Genomic DNA, 20,055 nt, shown 5'->3' with positions numbered 1-20,055 from the left:
GGGTTAAGCTGATTCAAATTTGATTCAGCAAATGGAACACGAGGAACAACCTGACCTCCTTTTTAAAAAATTTTCTTTCTCCATTTTTACATCAGACTTATTACTACTGGCACTTTTACCCTCTACCTTAACCAAGGCACACTGTGTTGTTCATGTAACCACCAACAAAACCTGGTTTGATGTCAGACGTGATCCTGACTTACGCCCCTCTCATTAATCTCACTTTCAGCTTGATGCTTGTTAAGGTCAAAGACTGGACATTTGCTGAGGCTATATTCATTCCTATTGATCTGAAAGCAGCCAGTTGGGTAGTTTGTTGGTCCGTAGCCATTGCCATTATAAATTGAGCAGCTAATACAATAAAGGATTGATGAGCTTTTGTTATTGGTTTTTTGTTGTTGTTTTTTTTAAAATAGTGTAATATTTTTTAATTAACTTTTTGATAAAATTCATCAAAATGGAAATATTAAAATAAAAGTTGACATTTTTACAGGAAGTTTGTATGGCATTGACTGTTTGACAGTGCAACCGTCTCTCTAATTTAATTTAACAAGCCAGGAAATAAACCAATGTTAAACTGTAATCCTTATGAGAGTTATATAGGATAAACAAAGGAAGACATAAAATAAGCAGCACATAATTAGATTATTAATATTATTTTATTTTGTTTATCTTTGAACTAATACAACAGTACCTGCATCAAACATCTGATTCCAGCTTCTTTAATCCCTCCAACTTTAATCACCGTCATTACAGTACAGCATATTACCCAATTATATGGAAAAGGAAAAGTGCTTTCCAGATATAATTACATGCATAATTAGAATCTGTAGTGGATCAACCGAACAGACTAATGTACGAGGTTCTCCTTGATGATAATTTGAACAGGAATTAGTCCTTTAATAGAGCTTTTCATCATCGGAAATTTAATGGCAAACAATGAAATATGCTAATCTTTACCTTGCTGCAGTACTCTCCAGAGATTTGGGCACCCACTACACTTATTTTCTGTTTCATGTTTTCCTTTTTGGAGGCTCACAGCTCTTAAGAAATTCTTATATATTGTATTTATCTTATATAATGTTGGTGCAGTCCCTCAGTTCTTTCACTTCCTGAAAAAAAAGCTTCCTGTAGCTCCTCATCCCCTTTAAGCCAGCTTTCATCTGATTGGCTGCTCCTCAATTAAAAAAAAAAGGTTTAGGCAGGTGATGAGTGAGGCTTCCTGAGCCAGAGCTGTGTACCTGAGATGACCATATTCGTGATAGGCTTCCTGTTTGATATTTCAGAGTCAAGAGTAGAGAGGAAAGTGTCCTGGAAGCCTTTGGCTCACAGCTGTTACAAAGACTGACCTCATTATTACCTTGCTCTTGGTCATGCTTTAATTAGCATAAAGAACTAGTAGTGCATAAGTCTGCGCGTGTGTGTGTGTGTGTGTGTGTGTGTGTGTGTGTGTGTGTGTGTGTGTGTGTGTGTGTGTGTGTGTGTGTGTGTGTGTGTGTGTGTGTTGGTTAGAGAGAATAGGAAAACACATAAAAATGAGCCAAAGGAAAACATAACATCCTTTGTTAATTTTTGTGGTCTTACATAAAGATCTGAAATTTAAATGAATAAAAGAAAACAACAATTCTTATCATGAAATAAATATTTAAATCCAAATTTATGTGCTGCAGTCATGGGCCTTTCTCTTAGGTATTTTGTTTAGTGTCCTTTATGTCAGTGTTCTCCAGTAATGCACAATGTCTGTAGATGTGTAACTGTTCCTCCGTACCGAATCTTTGGTTGGAATTTGTTAAATGCATTTTCACTGAAAGGCTGAGGGCATAAACAGACATTCTCTCACAGCCATATTCACTAAAGATTCCCAGGATTCAGTGGAGCTTTATGTATTATTTGCCAGATGTTTCTTATAGAAATAAAGACATGTTGATTTAATTTGTATTCCGTGGAGGAAGGGAATTAATGAATCCAATTTGCACTTGAGAGGAGGCCAAAATGCAAAATGAAAAGGGTATTTGTGGCATTTACAGTGTGAATTCATGCTGCTGTTAAAGAAGATAAAAATGTGCTCACAAAGCTCCTTTTAACAAAAATATAATAGGTGGATGACATCTTAGGCGAGGAGAGCGACAACGAGAGTGAGGGCCGAGGGAAGGAGAAGCCAGGTAACGAGGAGATGGAGGATGAAGAGGAGCAGCAGCAACGGCACCAGCAGGCAGGAGCTGGACAGACGGTGGGAAGGAGACTCGGTCCTCAGGCGCTGAGCATCGATGAGAGGCTTCAGACTCCATCCAATGTGGCCAGTCAGTGTCAAAGTGTGGCAAGGTGAGGCACAGAACTTTTTATCTCTTGCCGTTTAACTCCCCCCGCTGCAGCTTTTTGGGCCTCAAACACAGGCATCGTGGGATAGAGGGAAGTCATAAAGTTATTCTAAAGTTACAACCATCTACATGCCAGATATTTACTATTACTGCCCCCCGATGCTTGCACTCACTGTCAGTGATGCTCATCTTGCATAAACATGTCTAGGTGAGAAGTATGCTAAGCTTAAATTATAGTTTAACAAGTCCATAGGGGAATCTTGCAAAATGTACTGTATATTTTCAGGGTCTTATTTCTCCGATGACTATTAACATAACACACCACTTCATCAGCACTACTTTGCTGAAGCCAGACGGTCTGGTCCGTTGCCATGGAGACTAATTCCAAACAGACAGCAGGCGCTCGAAGAGTTCTGAACATATGAGAGTCTCTTATTGCTGAAAAACATGCCGAGTCGTCAGACTGCCAGCGTTTAATCTCACAGGACAAAGTATTTTGCTGTCTTTGGTACATTCAGAGTGTGGATTATTATGAAATTAAGCATTTCTCATTAAAATGCGCTGCAGTCTACAGAAGCATTCTGCCCAAAACTATTTTTTTGATGTATGAAAAGCCTCTCCAAGAGATGGAAATGGCAAGCATGAATTAGACCCAGACAATCTGGTTCCAGATAAGAAAAAAAATTGTAAAGGTTAAATAATACAGATATCAATCAATAATACAGATATTCCTGGATGTTACAACTTGCACACATATTTTAGGATGGCAGAAGGTAATATAAAACTGCCACAGTTTAGTTTAGGGATGTTTTGGGGTTGTAAATAACCTCTGTCTAAGCATGCACCACATTTGCTAGTCCTCTAAAATAATACTACTACAGATATGAAAGTTGCATTTCATTCATCATGGAATTGTTTTATTTTTGGGATTAATTCCAACACTAAGCTATATTTCTTTCTCTTCATGTGTGCTAACATGGAGTGTGTGCATGTTAACTTGTGTAGCAAAATCCTGTATTGAGTAGATAAGGTTAGCCAATTCATTTAATCGCCTCATTGTGCTAAGTTGTAGTTAGCTGATCGCTAGCAAAAGCATATCTGTGTACAAGTTCTAACTGGCTTAAAGACTTTGACACTTATTGTGTGTCATTTCAAATAGATATGTGAAATAGATCTGTAGCCCGCCAGCTAACACGCAGACAGTTAGCTGAAACATGTTTTGGGTATTTTTGATGATACTGAATTTTTTTTTGTTTTACATACTCAATTTTACATTTCCTTTAATGATGCATCTACCGTAAATGTCGGGCTATAAGCCGCTACTTTTTGCACAAGCTTTGAACCCTGCGGCTTTTAGTCAGGTGCGGCTTTTCTATGGATTGTCCGTGATTTTTGTCATATCGTAAGACGATTTGTTTTGTGTGTTCCGCTGTTGTACGGCACTACGTTGCCTGGCGGAAGGATCGGGGTTCAAGAGTGGTATGTTAGTCACATGTCCGTCCGCCAGGCAACGTAGTGCCGTACGAAGTAGCGCGAAAAACAAACTTCAAAGTAGCGCTACGCGTTCAGCGGGAGTCGTGGATGATGAGCGGCGATAAACTTGCAAGTTATGCCCAAAAAGCAAGTTATGCCCAACTCCACCGGTGGATTCTGACAGCGTGGAAAAGTGTGAAAACATCCACGATCACCAACGGATTTTGAAGGGCTGGACTGCTGCATGATGGAGAGGAGGACACCGCCACGGCCCTTCTGAGGCTGTTCGACTCCGACACTGACAATGAGGATTTCTTTGGTTTTGAAAGTGACAACGAAGGAGAGAAGAAGAGTGGATGACGAAGCCATCATGAGCCTGTTTGTATCCGACACTGGAGAAGAGGACTTTGGTGGTTTTAGTGCGCAGGAAGAAGAGAAAGATGGTGGTGAATGACTGACTTTTCTTCTTGTTAAAGCTGTGTCACTGCACCTGAGCCTAAAAGGTAGGCCGAATCTATTGTTCTGGTGTGCTGTAGGTTATTGTTATGTACTACATGTGCAAATATGTACCCATAACTTGTTTTTCAAAATATTAATAAAAGTGATGTCTCCAAACAGCCATCTCTTTCCTGACAATTCCCTTTGTGCATATTCTCTTACATATGATAAGTCAACATTGAAACACCTGCGGCTTTTGGTCAGGTGCGGCTAATGTATGTACAAAACAGGATTTTCCCCTGATTTTAGCTTGTGCGGCTAATATACAGGTGCGCTTTGTAGTCCGGGAAATACGGTAATTAATATATTTTAAAATAAAATCAAAAATGCAGTAGATCACTAAAGTCAATCAGTATTCACAGTATGCCATTGCCGTGTTGTCCTAAACAAGCTAAAATTTGCAAATACAGTGTGTGGAGAGTGGCTGCAATGCACACCTGCAGTGGGGAAAATGTAAATGCATAATTTCTACATAGGAATATTGTGATAACGCACCGAGGCCCGAAACTGTGGGTTTTGTTTTTGGTTTTTTTGGTTTTTTTTTAAACCTATATATGGGTGTTGATCTAACTGTGAGGCTTGAGGTGCGCCCTCCTTTCATTTCAAATATTCGTTTCCTTTTGCGTTCTGAATTTCAGGACTCCTGTCATTTGTTCTATTGACTCAAATACAGTGTAGTGTTGTACTGCACCTGTTAGTGCATTTTACCTCTGCCACTCCATATGGTGCTTTTGTTGAGCACCTCTAGTACCTAATGCACCTAGCAATTGTGTATAAGTATTAAATATGTACTTCAGGCCTAAATATTTGTTGTGTTGTATATTATAAAGAAAAGATCTGCTAAGCTAAACTCCAGCTTTGACGAGGTAGACGGAGAAACTCCACAGCTTCCACCCTGAGCTCTTTAGATAATAGCACTAATATTTGACCGTTGCACCTTTTTCTCAAGACTTGGGTTTCCTTGTGTAATTCAGCGTTCAGCCTCACTGCTCTGACTGTCAGAGCATAAAATTGAGTATTTTTCTACATTGCATTCACCCAGAAGCCTCTCCTTTTTTCTCCCTATGAATGGTTTTGGCTGTGGCTCAGTATCCATGGTTGCCCAGACATGTCAGTCCATCTGTCACCTGGTCCGACAACTTTGGTTGCCGCTGAGTGAAGCCTGAAACGCACTGTCCACAGTGTTGTTTACTGGTTGTTGAAAACCTTTGCAAGTCCACCTCCAGTCTGTGCGGTGGTGCAGAGGAGCAGCACATGATTAAACAGCCTGACACACAAGGGGAAGGGGTGTAAATTTGATTCTGAAAGCAGTGTGGACTGAAATTGGCTGGTAGGTGTTTGGTTCCTTCCATGAAAAGACACCAGCGACAGTCTAATAATATCACCCTGTGCTCACCACTGTGATGCTCTGACAACTGTTTCTGTTTGTAAAGAATATTCAGCTCACAGGTTTTTGTTGTATGAGGTTAAAATTGCACTCAGGAGCGTTGAATTCCTTTCTGTGCGTTTAGCTTGACTGACCACTGTTTCTCTCCAGTTTCCACTGATATTTTACAAGTTAGCCTAGTTAGTTTTCATGTGTAAATAATAGTAAAGTACCACAAAGGAACCAGCATTGTTCTCATATACAAATCATTCACCGTTTAAAACAGCACAGAACAACTTTGAAGCTGAACTGCTTGAAGGTGTCATGTGTTGATTTTAAATCTGAGCTACTGATATTTCTCCTTCTGTAGTTTTTTTTAATTTTCATTTTACTGTTTATAAACATTTATGATGAATTAATGCAAGAAATTAATTCGTGGCAGCTTCTGAGGGTGAAAACTGAAGCCAGCGTCTAAGTCCTGAGACATGCAGTTCTTTGACTGAACACTTGAGGCTTTCTCCAATAGTCGCGATATCTTTTGGTAAAATAACAAACTTAAAAGAAATAAAATTAATTTAGACTAAACAGAAAATGTAACTTTCACTAACAAAAACACAACAAGCCTTCATTAAGCTGTATCATCTAACCAGTCTGGTATCAGACCACGTTCACAGGTTATCTTTATATTTTAATAGAAACAGCTGGAAATGCGTTCGTCTTTCACTCTACCTGTGCTCACCGTGCCGGTAGCGGCTCCGCCTCTTTGCTCTCGCGGTGTGCAAACAGACTCTGTGTTTTTGTTTATAACTGGAGTCATGTGGGCTGAATGTTGTCAGACTTTTATTCAAACGCTGCTCCTGAATACGTTTGTATTGCAGGTCTGCATTTTGCCTCAGTTGTGGTTGAAACGCTCATGTTTCCATAGTGACAGTTGCACGCTGCAGAGCGTGCATTGACCGAAGCATCGGAGCACAGAATTAGTGTGGAGAATTTTTTATGATTGAATTATTTGAATTAGTCGATGAATCGTTGAAGCCCTACTGTTAACTAACATAAAGAGTGTGACACGTGAAATGGATGCTGACAGAGAACATAGTATGAATACGAAAAATAAGGCTTTAAATTCCCCATAAACCTGTTTAAAAATCATATAGATGTTAATAATCACTGTATGTGCAACTACGTTTGTGCAAAGTTTTATTCAGATTAGTTCATTCGTGAAGGAGGAGATGGGATACATCCAGACGTATACATACATACATACATAAATGCTACAGCTGCTACAATCATGATGGTAAGATTATTATTCTGCCTCCAATTAGTAGTTTGTAAGTTTGTAACATGTTTTTTTTTTATATAAATCCAACAGAATAATAGTTCAGATTTGACAGTACATACGTTGAGTCTTTCTGTTAGCAGGTATTTATTTGCATGTGTAGTAGGAGGCCAAATAAAACACTTTGCATAACACCATTTCTAAAATGTCAAAGATGCAAAGCTGAGCCATTTACTAGAGAGGGGGGAAACATCCTCAGTATCCGCCTCTGACTGTCTACAAGACCCTGTTAATGTAATTTTCCTGTCTGACACAGAAAAGTATTTGATTTTATTGTTGCCCAGTTTAACATTTCTAGAAGAATTCATATAGCGGCTTCCTGTTTTAGAACGGAGTAAGTGGGACCTCTGGTCCTCTGGGAGATGGCTTAATAGTTGCCATTCTGTCAGTCTCCATCCTGGCTCTTCCACTTCCTTGTATTTGGTACAAAACAGGCATACATCTGTTGCTAAGATACTGTAGTGATGCAAATGTCTCTGTTTTGTTCTTGCCATCATTCAGGATCTGCTTCAGCCTTTCTTGTTTCCATTTAAAGTGAAAACAACGCTGCTCTTATTACGGTTCTTTTCAAGCTTCCTGTTCACCAAATTTAGACAGCTAACTGCAGGTAAATAATAACGTCCTGCTTTTATCAGATTTTTTTTTTTTAGAAATACACCCTGTAAAGCGGGGAATTTGCACCTACGGCGCCAGCAATTTGTTTCTTAAGAAATAAAGCAGCACTTTTTGTTCTGAGGAGCAAAGCTGACAAAAACTATCTGAGAAAACGCAGTAGATTTATTCAGTTTTGCTGTTTAGTTGCACAAATCATTCCACTTGGATGATTAGATGCTCAGTCTTTTTAAAATGCACTGAAAGATGAACAGCTTGTAAGAATCTCCATTGGGCTGATTCCACTCCCTTGTTTGTTTGTTTGCTGATTTAAAGTGCTTTATTTTGGTGAATCAGCTGTGACTCGGTGCACATTCAGGGCAGCAAGTAATGTGGCACATGCAGGGGATCCGTTGAGATTCTGCTTTGTTGACTGTGCACACAGTACATCACAGTGCATTTTATTGTCTAACTAACTGATGCAAATAGCAGCAAAACTGAAATACAGATGTGGATAAAGAAGAAGCAATAATGTAGAATCAACAATAGACCAGTGAGTTAGTGAGATAAGTTAAATTCACTTTTGTCTGTATACAATACAACAACACTCACCTCAAGGCGCCTTATTGTAAGGTAAAGACTCTACAATAATCCAGAAAAAAAACTGTACAATGAGCATTTGGTGACAGCCGTCTGCTGTGAGCGAATGTGGGTGAGGGGATATTTAACTTTTAGAAGCACAATAATAAATTTAGCAATGTAGCAAAGTAACGTATAAATATTGGAACTTGGTCACAAAAGTTGTTAATCCAGACAGCTTTATGGGTGTATATAATTCATATATGATTTAATACTGTGCTGTTAATTCACTGTAATTGTAGACGTGAGGCATGAGTGGAAAAGCAGAGCCGTGTTGGCCTTGGTGCATCTCTGCTCTCTCTGTGTGTGACAAAGGAGACACCAGGGAGCTGATTTCCTGCTTTATAGCCTGCACCAACAAGAAAGCATCAAATCACAGCTGACATCGGACACGTACAGCAACAACAACGATCAGTCTTCCACAATCTATAACTAATGGACGGATATAAGCTGTAGAGGTCAAACAGATCATTTGTAACATTTGCCTTGTTCTTTTTTTCCTCCTTCTTTATGGGTTTGGAAATTGCTAACAGGAACAGTTGGCTAATAAGACTCATTAGCTAACTTATTAGTTGTAAAACCGAAAGAAATCCATTGTTAGAGTTGAAACAATCATGGTGCCGTAGTTGCTGAATTCACCTGCAACTGACCTGAACTTAAAAGTGAATAGTTTTTTGTTTTCTCACCATCTTTCTTCATGTTTTCAGCTACAATCAAGGATTAGTGTCTTGTGGAAATGGGCTTTAGAAGTTGGTATCTAGTTCAACTATTTATGTTTCCAGGCCACCACCTGTGTCTTTAATACAACTTATTTAACCACAAAATGTTCATGCTAACCCAAGTCCTACATGTCATTGTCTTTAAGGTAAATAAATAGAATTTTGACATTTAAGATGGATAATAATAATAATAAGGAATGATTGCTCACATCAGGAAGTAGGCTATGTACTGTTTCACATAAAGTGATCCAGATAAAGCACTCTTTTCAAATGTTGCGTTAAACAGCTAATAGTAAACATTAAGCTAAGTCTTTGTGCAGAAAATATCAGCTCTCAGATATCCGTCAGCTGCTGCCAAACAAAATTTTTTGAGTTTTACACAGAAGTTTCCACAAAAGTCTTTTCATTGTGTTATGTTTACACTTTATAATTCTTCACATAGTAGAATTAAAAAGACAAGTTTAACTTCAAATCTCAGTAACCTTGGAAAGAGTTGACTATTTTTAATAAACAGTTAACAGGGTCGGGTTGAACAAGGACTCAATATTAGTAAGTATTCTGCAGCAAGAAGTGTAGGAATGACTTATGGATAATCTGGATGCATTTCCTTTTAGAGAGTGTTCCTCTGGGTTGTTGCTGATGTGTTTTGAACAGTTTCATTACTGTCTCCGCGAATTAACTACAGAGCAAAAGGAAGAATTTACTCATCTTGTTCAGTCAAAATCACCCAAACCCCATCTGTCTTAACTTTCTGTCACAACATGAAATGTCTTTAATAAAAGAGTAAGAAAGTCTTTGAAGACAGAGAAAAAAATTTGTTGGTGTCATTAGCTGCTGGTCGGGATTGATGTGAAAGATTTTTGATGAGGAGAAACACTCTGACAGATTTAAGATTATACAAGAAGGTTTGAGGTTTTGAGGGTCACTGCGGAAGAGGGATGAACCTGAATTTTTCAAAACTGAATTCAATGGTTTTGAAGCTAGTGCAATTTTGTTAGCAATGAGGTAGCTAGCTTTCACTGCAGCATCACTGCTGTCTCAGCTGTGAGTAAACACAGACTGCTGTTTCTTCAGACCCGCCAACAGTTCATTCACCTTCTCTCTTCTCCGCTGTCCTTGAAAGTTGTCATATTTGTCGGCATGAAGACTCACATAGTGGCGACGGAGGTTATATTCTTTCAGCACTGCAACATGCTGGGAACACACCAAACATACAGCTTTCCCATTCACGTCCGTGAATAAATAGGAGGATGACCATTTTTCTTGGAACACTCTGCACTCTGCATCCACTTTTCTTTTTTTTGACAGAGACATATTGGGGAAATAAGGGTGCCAAAGCACATCGGGTTTAAATTTCGCAGGCAAAACAAAGTAGCTCACAATTGCTATTGCGCCATCCAATGGACACAATTGGAACAGCAGTTAGTTTATTGAAAAATTGATGCTCATTTTTATACTTTACAAAATCATCTCATGGGCCAGATTAAAGCCATTTGCGGGCCTGATCCGGCCCGCGGGCCGTACGTTTGACACCCCTGCCTTAGTGACTCATGTGGACATGTTGAGGTGATGTCATTAAAATAAAGGAATCTATGTCTGAAAAGTGGCTTGACAGTTGAAACCATGGTTTATATAGGATGTTTCATAAGAACTGCTGCTCATCATTGGCTCACATTGGTATTTTTCTTTTTTTTTATAGCATATTGGCATGTCAACATCTTTCAGTTCAAAGCAGGGTTTCAGCAGGGTTGCACTGTTGACGTTTTCATTTGTGGAAAATGGAACATTCAGACAAAGGCGAGCAAGATATTAATGTTCTGATTGGCTTCATTCAGACATGATGAGACATTTATTACTGACCTCACACTCAAGAATGATCGGTGTTTAGTCTTGTTTAAGACTGCTTTCTGTAGCCTCTTTAATACATATATGAGAGCACACATGCACATGTTAGGCTGGGACTTACTGTAAAAGTATAACTGGTTAAACTCTGTGGGTTGGGTGCCCTGCATGGAGGTTTCTGTTTTTTTAGATGAAGACACAGGAGTGACAGATTTTTGCCAGATTGAACATGATGTAATGAGCCTTATTAATATGTATTTATTTTTATGTAAAGCAATACAAATGCTATCTAGTTTGACTTGTAAGTTTAATGAAGCCAGCTTTTAAACCAAAATAGTCTTGCAGTCTCTTTGGTTTGTTAATTTGCTATCAGGTGAAAGAACTGGGGCTGGGGCTGCTGGGGCTGGTCTCAGCTGATATTCTTTACATATGTCATCTGTCAGGTCATTATTTCAATTTACAGCAGTATTTCACACAGTAGTTTGCAATTTGCTTGGCTCCAAACCACCATGTTCTGCACTCACTGCTGACAGTATTGGATGGTGATAAAGATGTATCTGTGATGAGGAAAAATTGATCTTATGCTTTAAAATAATTGTGGGTTAATACTGCTCTTTTTCCTTTTTTTATTCATTGATAAATTGACCAGAATTTAATAAGAAAGGAGGCTATAGAGGCAGAAACAGCAGCTGTAACATGCTTATTTCTCTGAATTGGTTGTTCAGCAGGGGGTGGTTCAGTGGTTAGCACTGTTGCCTCACAGCAAGAAGCTCCTGAGTTCAATCCCAACATCAGGCCACTCTGATGGCCTGATGTTGGCCTTTCTGTGTGGAGTTTGCATGTTCTCCCTGTGTTTGCGTGGGTTCTCTCCGGGTACTCCGGCTTCCTCCCATAGTCCAAAGCGGATAAGTGGATGGATGGATGGGCTGTTCAGCATTATTAAAAACATTTAAGTTCTAGAAAGCACTTTTAAGCTTCCCCAGCATCTTTGGCCAAATGTAACACTTGAAAAGAACAAGTCGTTTTGATTTTTAAACGTTCTTTTTGTCGGTGAGTGTTGTCCAGCGGTCAAATTACAGAGCTTCTCCTGGTAATAGCTTCCTGAAATAAAAAAACAAACAAACCCTACTGCCTTTTATCTTCATACCCTCATATGCTGTTCATGTTACCGGCCTAGTTCAAATATACAGTAACTCCTATCCTGTAATATAGTAATTATAGTACAGACTCATTATCTGTGACAGCTCTAATCCTGTAAGCTGTTTGACACACTTTCTCTCTGCTTCATCTACGGTAAACATGCAGGAAACACTGAACTCCTTTCCTGTCAACATAAAAGATTTCCTCTGTTACAGTAAAACATGTTAGAGGAGGCTTCAGAAAGCCCTGCAGGTTTAAGTGGGCTGATGAGACACATATAGGGCTGACTGATGCTGTACAAACAAACTGTACAGCAGGGACCAGTCATCACTCAGATAATTCTATAATTTATGCATCAGCTTTACCTCCTGTTCAGTGTAAAAAGTACTTTCCCATCATGACTCTTTTCAGTGTATTAGGAAGCTCTCGGGAGACTGCAGAGTTTGGGACTGTAGCCAAACCATAAATAGAGGTTTCCAGTTAAGGATTATTGTGTGAAAGTATTGGTGCCAAGTGACAAATAGCTCAGGGACTTGCTTCCAACTACAGCTGCGATTTTACTACCAAGATTAACATTAACATTTAATTTATTATACAATAAATACTTAAGAGTGAACAGAATCCATGGGGTACTGTCTTTTCTCTGATAAGCCCATCTTTATGTACATTCTGATATTACCTGACCAGACCAAAGACCATATTCAGACAATTTTTCACACTCTGCCTAGAGATAATTACATCTGAAATGACCCTTTCCTTACCTCAAAATAACCCTTTTCAACCAATTTGCTTCTCTTCCTGTGATTTTCATCCTTTCATTTTAGAATAAATGTGTGAGGATTTTTTCTTTTTCCTTCTACTTTTTATAAGGACAAATTGGCATTGGTGTGAATTGAATTAAAAATGAAAAAAAAAAACGAAGGGACGTGAATGGCAACATGTCTCAAAAGGTCAACAGCTGAATAAAACTGAAGCTTTGAATTGCAATCTGTAAGCAACGTTGTAATGTCAGCAGCTCAGTAACATACGTTCCAGTTTTCAGTCAACCTGCTGCTAATTGAACTAGCTAGGATACGTAATTATTGCATGTTTTGATTAGTAACCGGTAAACGGGAATTGATTGATTATAAAGGTTTATACTTGTATATATTTATTACTTGTTTTATTTTTAAAATTACATGTTTATGGTTTGAAGTTGTTCAAAATGAGAAAACGTTGCTCTAAAACATGTTGACATGGTAAATGAAAAAGAACAATAATCAAAATTGATCTCGCAAACTAAAAGACTAAAACTTACTATGTGTCTCTTGTTACTTCATTAGCCTCAGTGTTCTCAGATCATTCTTTACATCAGGGGTTGGCAACCCTAGACACGCGTGTCACAGTTGGCACGCGAAGGGTTAACTGATGGCACGGCCATAGCTAGACACACCGGGCATTTGCTCGGTGGCCCGATGATTTTTTTTTTTTTTTGTAACGGTATAAACAATGAAAGGTGTTGGATTGGCCAGATGCTGGCCGGTGTGTAAAACTAACTCAGTTGTTTGGTGGTGGCATCGCGGAGCTTCCACAGATTCAGTAACATTAACAAGTGGTGGAGGCCAGCACGTGGATGAGGGAGATCGGAGGCAGGACGAGGAGAGACCCGAGGCGGCCGCCGGTTCGAGCGTCAGGTGAACTGAACTTCAGGTAAGAAGTTATGACCTGCAGTCTATCTGGGTCAGATATAAACCAAGTTTAGGTGGAGTTTATTTTCGTTGTGCTGACTTTTTACAGTCCGTTACAATAACTCGTACTGCGTACTAGCTAGCATGACGGAGTTTCTATACAGCTGGGTGGGTGTTTTGATGTTACTGATGGTGAAATTTATTTAATTCATAAGGTTAGTTAGTAGAGTTGCCAACCGTCCCGTAAAAAGACGGAATCCTCCCACATTCAGAGAAATTATTGCGCGTTTCGTGTTGAGCTGAGAGGGGACGCAGTTTGTCCCGGACTTCAGCTAGAATGAAAAAAGACACAAAGGTGGATTTATTCTGTCGTTACGCTGCACAGCTGCCTCTTCTTCTCTCATTCTCTCCCCTCTCTCTCCTGTTTCTACTTTAATCATGAAACTGATCAATGATCAGCTGATCGGCTTTTCTCTCTTGTTTGTTTATCGCCCACTTTGCGCCAGAAAGAGGAATCCAGCGGATGTCGCGGTAAACAACAGCAGCACGTTTAAGCTTGATCAGCTGTTGTTAGAATTTTTTTAATATTACCTTCTAGTATCAGCTGATGTTTGCTGGAGCCACAGCTGTAAAAGCTGCTGGTCATGATATCGGTTTGTATATCTGGTGAGAGGGAAACATGAAGATGAAACCAGGAGATGTCCTTACTGAATCATCAGAGCTGAACATGTGATGGAGAAACAGGTTTACCTTTTAGGTGACATGAATGAGTTGAAGGGAAGTTATGAACTGTTTCTGAGAGACAAATAACACCAGGATCCTTTTCTAAGTAGCTGACAGCTGGTAACTGTGCAGGGGTGGATCTAGCAAAGTTTTGCCAGGGGGGCCAGGTAGGGCATCAACAGGGAAAGGGGTTCACAAAGAAATACTTTTCTTTCTTATTCTCATTTAAAATGTCTGGCTGTTATTAAATAATTATCTGAACCAAAGTTTTTATCTGATGTAAAATGTATAGAAATCATACATATACCAACAAGACAGTGTACATCACTGTCACAACAGCGTTTGTTTTCATTCAAAGGCTTTATGGCTTTAATACCTGGTGGGCCGGTCTTTAGTCAAGCCGGGCTGTTTTTTTGTCCCAGTCCAGCCCTGGGCACGACACACAGTGAATTAATCTGAGAAGGTGCATCAAAAAATAAATGGCCGCGCCAGTGGTGCACATCGCAAATCAGCTCACATAGACACATTTGTTGTGCCTCTTCTTAATGACGGTATCTTAACTAACAACCCCAAGTACCAGATTCATCTTGTAATTGGCTAAAAATAACTTAGCCTACTGGTGAGAGGGACGCTGTTAGCTTTCCACATTCCGACACTTCAAAAGCTTCAGGAGCTTTTCGCTCAGCACAGCATCAGCACCACGGAGATACACGGATACATCCGTAGACTCGAGACACAATGCATTTTTGGGACTTTCAGGTGTATGGATCAATGTTGTATTTTCTGATCAAACCAGAAATCTTTAATGAGCAGCTGGATTTGTCTCGCATTAACTGGCTGAGTTAATGCCAGTTAATGCAACATCGAAGCAGCTGGAATCCACAGCTGTGCGTGTTCATGGAGCTTGCATTTTCACCTGCTGGACATCACTACCTGACAAGTTTAACTGTCTTCAGAACATTGCAGAGGCCTTATTGACAGTATTTGGCTCTACATATCTGTGTGAGCAGATTAGGGTAATCACTGACGATGACTTACACCTAAAAGAGCTCAAAATCAGAAAACGTTGCTCTAAAACATGTTGACATGGTAAATGAAAATGAACAATAATCAAAATTACTCATGCAAACTGAAAGACTACTTACTATGTTTCTCTTGTTACTTCATTAGCCTCAGTGTTCTCAGATCATTCTTTACATAAAAACACCCAGTTGTCTTGCAAAAAATATGCAGGATTAGTGAAATCACACACATTCAAAGATACTGGTAGTTATTGTTTCAAATGCCTATTTCATGACAACCAGGCTAAATTCATCTAAGGGAGCATGAGAGAGATTATCTGGATGCTGAAATGATTGTTAAAATACATTAGGCCAATAATAGTAGACCTGTGCTACATTTGTCCAGCTAGGCAACACATATTTCTGCATAAGAGATACATGAGACACCCTTTAAATAAGCAAATTTCATGTTTAAAACATGGAAATGCAGCCAAAATGGACCATACAATGGCCTCAGTGAACACATCAGCACATAAGTAGAGATGAGGAAACTCAATCACATTAGATATTAATATTACTATGAGTAAATTATATATATTATATATTCTGTTACATGGTTTAAAGAATACAATGTGATAATCACACATGAGAACGCTGTTTCCAGTTATACAAATTTATTTTATTTCACTATTAAAGAAACCAATTATGTGAATAAAAGCTCACCACAAGAACATCTCCCAACCCAGTCTTACAAAGTTGCAGTTACAATAAAAACTGGGTATGGAACATGAACTGTTGGTGAGCTAAAAAACAATCCTGGTGCTGATGCTTGTCATTGAACGTTTTGGACAGAGCTCTTGATTGAAATGCCTACCGTTGTGTGTAGGCATTTCAGTCCAGATGTTATGGAGTTCAGTTCAGCTAAGATGTATTTCTAAAGCACCGGATCGCAAAAATAGCCGCTTCACGGCTGTTTATATTGTAAGGTAAAGACCATACAATATAAGAGAGAAAACCCCCCAACAATCAGATGATCCCCTGTGAGCAAACCCTTGATGACAGTGTCTGTGAAGGTTCTCAGTCATCAAGGCCATAGTAGTCTAAGGAGCTTGGAAAGAAAAGCGCCTGGACTTCTTTAAGTTAAAGAAGTCCAGGCGCTTTTCTTTCCAAGCTCCTTAGACTTGGTGACGGTGGGAAAGAAAAACTCCCTTTTAACAGGAAGAAACTTTCGGCAGAACCAGGCTCAGTGAGGGGCGGCCATCTGCCTCGACCGGTTGGGGGGGGCACAGCTGTTATAATCCCTGACGCAGCATAGCTTCTAATTCTGAAAGATACGTAAATACCTTAAACCTGCACTCTATGCAGGACACCAAGTGATGACACAACTTGCACTACTATAGGAGTCTATGCAGAAACAGTTTTCTCTCTTGAATCTCTGTAATTTTGTTTGCTACTGAGTGTCTGGGTGCAGTCACTCATTTTGGGCCAATTAAATCAAATGAATTTCCATTGTCTAAGTTATACCCCCCACCCCTCCCTATTGAACCTGCGTTAACCAGGTTTAATAGGGAGGGCCAAAGTCGTAGTTGTGCACTGTCCATTGTTTTGCTTTCCTCATTCATGATCCTTTTTCTTTCTTCACTCTCTTCTAACTCTTTAAAGGCTGTGTTTGCCTGATGGAGCTCAGTTTTAACAGCCTGTATTTCCTGTTGCATGTCATCTTTTTCCTTTTCAAAGTCTCTTTTCAGCTCACACATGCGTTTTATCATCACATCATTTTTCTTTCTTAAAGACTGGTTGTCCTTTTCCATGCCTTTCACTTTTATAACATAGCCTGCCTTTTTGCTTTGCAGCTCTCTGATTTCATCCTGCATTTCCTGCATCACCTCTTTGTGTTGCTGAATTTCTTTGCTATTGGAGCTTTGTGCATCCTGTAGAACTTTATTCAAATATTCCAGCTCTTGAATTCTGATGTGAATTTTTTCATTCTCTAGTTGCAGGTCTCTTTTCCTCTTGTTTTTAGAGAACCCACTTCGTTTGAAGAGAACTTCAATGTTTTTTTGGAGAATTTTGTTCTCATTTATGAGCTCTCTTTTTTGCTCCTTAAGGTCGGCGTTCTCGACTTTAAGGTCACGTATGGTAGAGTTTTGTTGTTTGAGAGTTTTATTCTCATTTTTCAGCTCTTTGATTTGCTGTTTAAGTTTTTCGTTCTCGGCTCTCAGGTTGCATACAACAGGATTTGACAGACTCATATTTCAAATTGAAGTTGATGCTAAATCTCTGTACTAACTAAAAGATTTTTTATAAATACGGTCAACTGTGTCAGAAACTGAAGTTTCGAGTAGTTTAAGTGTTTTCCTGCCTAGTGAATTCTTCCACTATCTTTGAAAGACTGACAAGAATGAGAACCTTTCCCCTCTTTAAAGGTTTTAGTGTGCTGATGTCATAAAGAAGATCAGAGATCAAAGGGATTCTGGTGGAATGTCACTGTGTCTGGTCTGGGCAGTTCTGAATTGAATAATAACAAAATGCAGATTGATGGTAATTGTAACTGATAATGCTTACATGAATTATAAACACCCAATAAATATTATTTAGAAATCCGAACTGTGGTGGAGGTGTGGTCCCTGGCTCAGCCGCAGGGGAGGAGTGATGCAGTGAGCTCAAGGGGGCGGTGCCAGGGAGGCTGCAGGGACAGGTGGTGATGATCTTCCTAACGAGGTTTTCCTTTTTATATAGTCAAGCCGGAGACCAGAGTGAGCAGGAGCATGTGCAGAAGACCAACCGGAGAGTTGGTGAACAGGTTGGCAAACCATGAAAGCCATATGTGTGGTGCTTCAACAAACACTCGCCCAGAGCGATCAAGCGATGTCATTGTGAAGCTTTGGCAAATACTAGATTGGTCAACTGATGTGCCGTAAGCATCTGTCAGCCTCTCTGACAGTTAGTTAGTGTTGCCTACAGTTAAAATATGTAATTGTGGTGAAGACTTAGTATGATTTTACATAAATGGAATCCACATTTAGGAGCCCTTCAGTAAATCCAGGCCAAGCTAAGAAGATGAGCAATGGGAGAGAGACCAAGGACAGAACACATGGAGATGACTGACCAGCGAGCTTTTAATGCTTAAACCTCGTCAAAGTAACTAGTAAGCTAATTTCATGCTTAAAACATGGAAATGCACCCAAAATGGATCATACAATCGTCTCAGTGAACACATCAGCATGTAAAAGGGAGCTACTTCAACAACTTCCAACAAAACGCAGTACTTCCACAGCAAAATATGCAAGGAAACCAGTAGCTAAACTGAAAATATCAACCCAAGATGCAACATCCTAGCTTTAAAATATTTTTCAGTTTTATTTAGTGCTGTCAGCGTTAATCTCGTTAAAATGACGTTAACGCCATAACTGCATTAATGAGGCAAATCTCCATTAACAAGTTACCACGGATTGCCCCGTGGATGGGGATGCACCACGTTAGCGCCGTTAGCTCACTAACATCACTTTAATGACATTAATGCTGACAGTACAAGTTTTATTATCTTTAAGCTTAGGTTGTACTCCATTGTCGACATAGACAGCTGGAGACTGGGAGGCTGAGTCATTCCTACTTCTTTGAAGTCTGGTAGTTTGTGCATTCTTGTGCATTCATTCATCTTGTGGTTTTTTGGTTTGTTTTTTGTTTTTTACATTTTTTCACATTTTTTTTCATTTTTTTCCCATTGAAGTTATGCTTAGCTAGCTATTTGTAGTTTTTTGTGTGTTTGGAAATTTCTGTTACTGGATAACTTTTACCTGTGAAGAAAAGTTGTGTTTATCTTCGGGAATTTGTGGACTAAGAACCACGCGTCACATTTTATTCTTCTGCCTGCACCTGTATTGGCCAAAAAATCCATTAGCTTCCACACTGTATCATTTTGAATAAAATAAATGTAGGTGAGAGCTTGGAGGCAGGTAATCGAAATGCCATTTAAGTAAAGTGCTAATGGAGCTGGACTGAAGTCATCAACATTATAGATGTCAGATGTCAGAAACAAACTATACTTTGACATGTCAGGGACGTTTTTTTTTTCTTTTTCAAATTTCGAATGCCTCCATTGATTAATGTCTTTCAAGCTGTCACCATTAGCTTTTTCATTCCAGCATCATCTGCTGAACTAATTACATCACATCTTTGTCTGTCATATCTTTTAGCACAATTAGACCCCTTCACTTTGCAGACATGTGTGCTGTTATCAGGACTTCTCACTTTTAATTTCCTGTCTCTGTAGGTGATACACATTCATTCAGACAGCCCATGTCTCCGTTTTCCTGCGCCACATATCTCTGGAGTGTATTTGTTTTCCTAACAAAAATGAAAGCATGGAACTTGTCAGCTTGAGCGAGCCTGTTATTATAACATCGCCAGAACAGAGATGATGGACGAGGCAAATGAGTTGTAAAGCTTTCCATTCAGGGTTGTCGGACTACAAAGTGTGAAATTTGAAATGTGTTTCATCTTCTTGGAGCTTCTGTGTTGGATGTTTTTTTTTTGGTTTTTTTTGAACCGCTGTTTCCCGTTGTGGCCAGATTAGATCATGTCCCACCATCTGTTTATGTATGACCCATATAGTGCTGTCCCATGGTTTGCTGATAAACTGCTGAGCCTTTAACAGAAGATGGGAAAACAAGTGAAGGGTCCATTTCTTATACAACTTGACCTGGTGGTTGTACTGAGATTGTATGAAGGAATTTTACTGT

The 20,055-nt window shown here is 39.3% G+C and overlaps 1 protein-coding gene across 2 annotated transcripts in view; it reads left to right on the top strand.

Annotated features, from left to right (window-relative positions):
* The window catches only part of ctdp1 (CTD (carboxy-terminal domain, RNA polymerase II, polypeptide A) phosphatase, subunit 1), a 93,854-nt gene that overhangs the window by 39,088 nt on the left and 34,711 nt on the right, over nt 1-20,055 (top strand). For both annotated transcript variants that reach the window (XM_080862594.1, XM_080862595.1), the window contains exon 12: nt 2,099-2,322. In XM_080862594.1, the coding sequence (XP_080718720.1) occupies nt 2,099-2,322 (224 nt within the window). The remainder of the gene's footprint in view (nt 1-2,098; nt 2,323-20,055) is intronic.

This window comes from Rhamphochromis sp. 'chilingali' (genome assembly GCF_963969265.1).
Source record: "Rhamphochromis sp. 'chilingali' genome assembly, chromosome: 17".
Classification (NCBI taxonomy): domain Eukaryota; kingdom Metazoa; phylum Chordata; class Actinopteri; order Cichliformes; family Cichlidae; genus Rhamphochromis; species Rhamphochromis sp. 'chilingali'.
The sequence above is the reverse complement of the archived record's forward strand: the minus strand, read 5'-3'. Positions and strand labels throughout refer to the sequence as shown.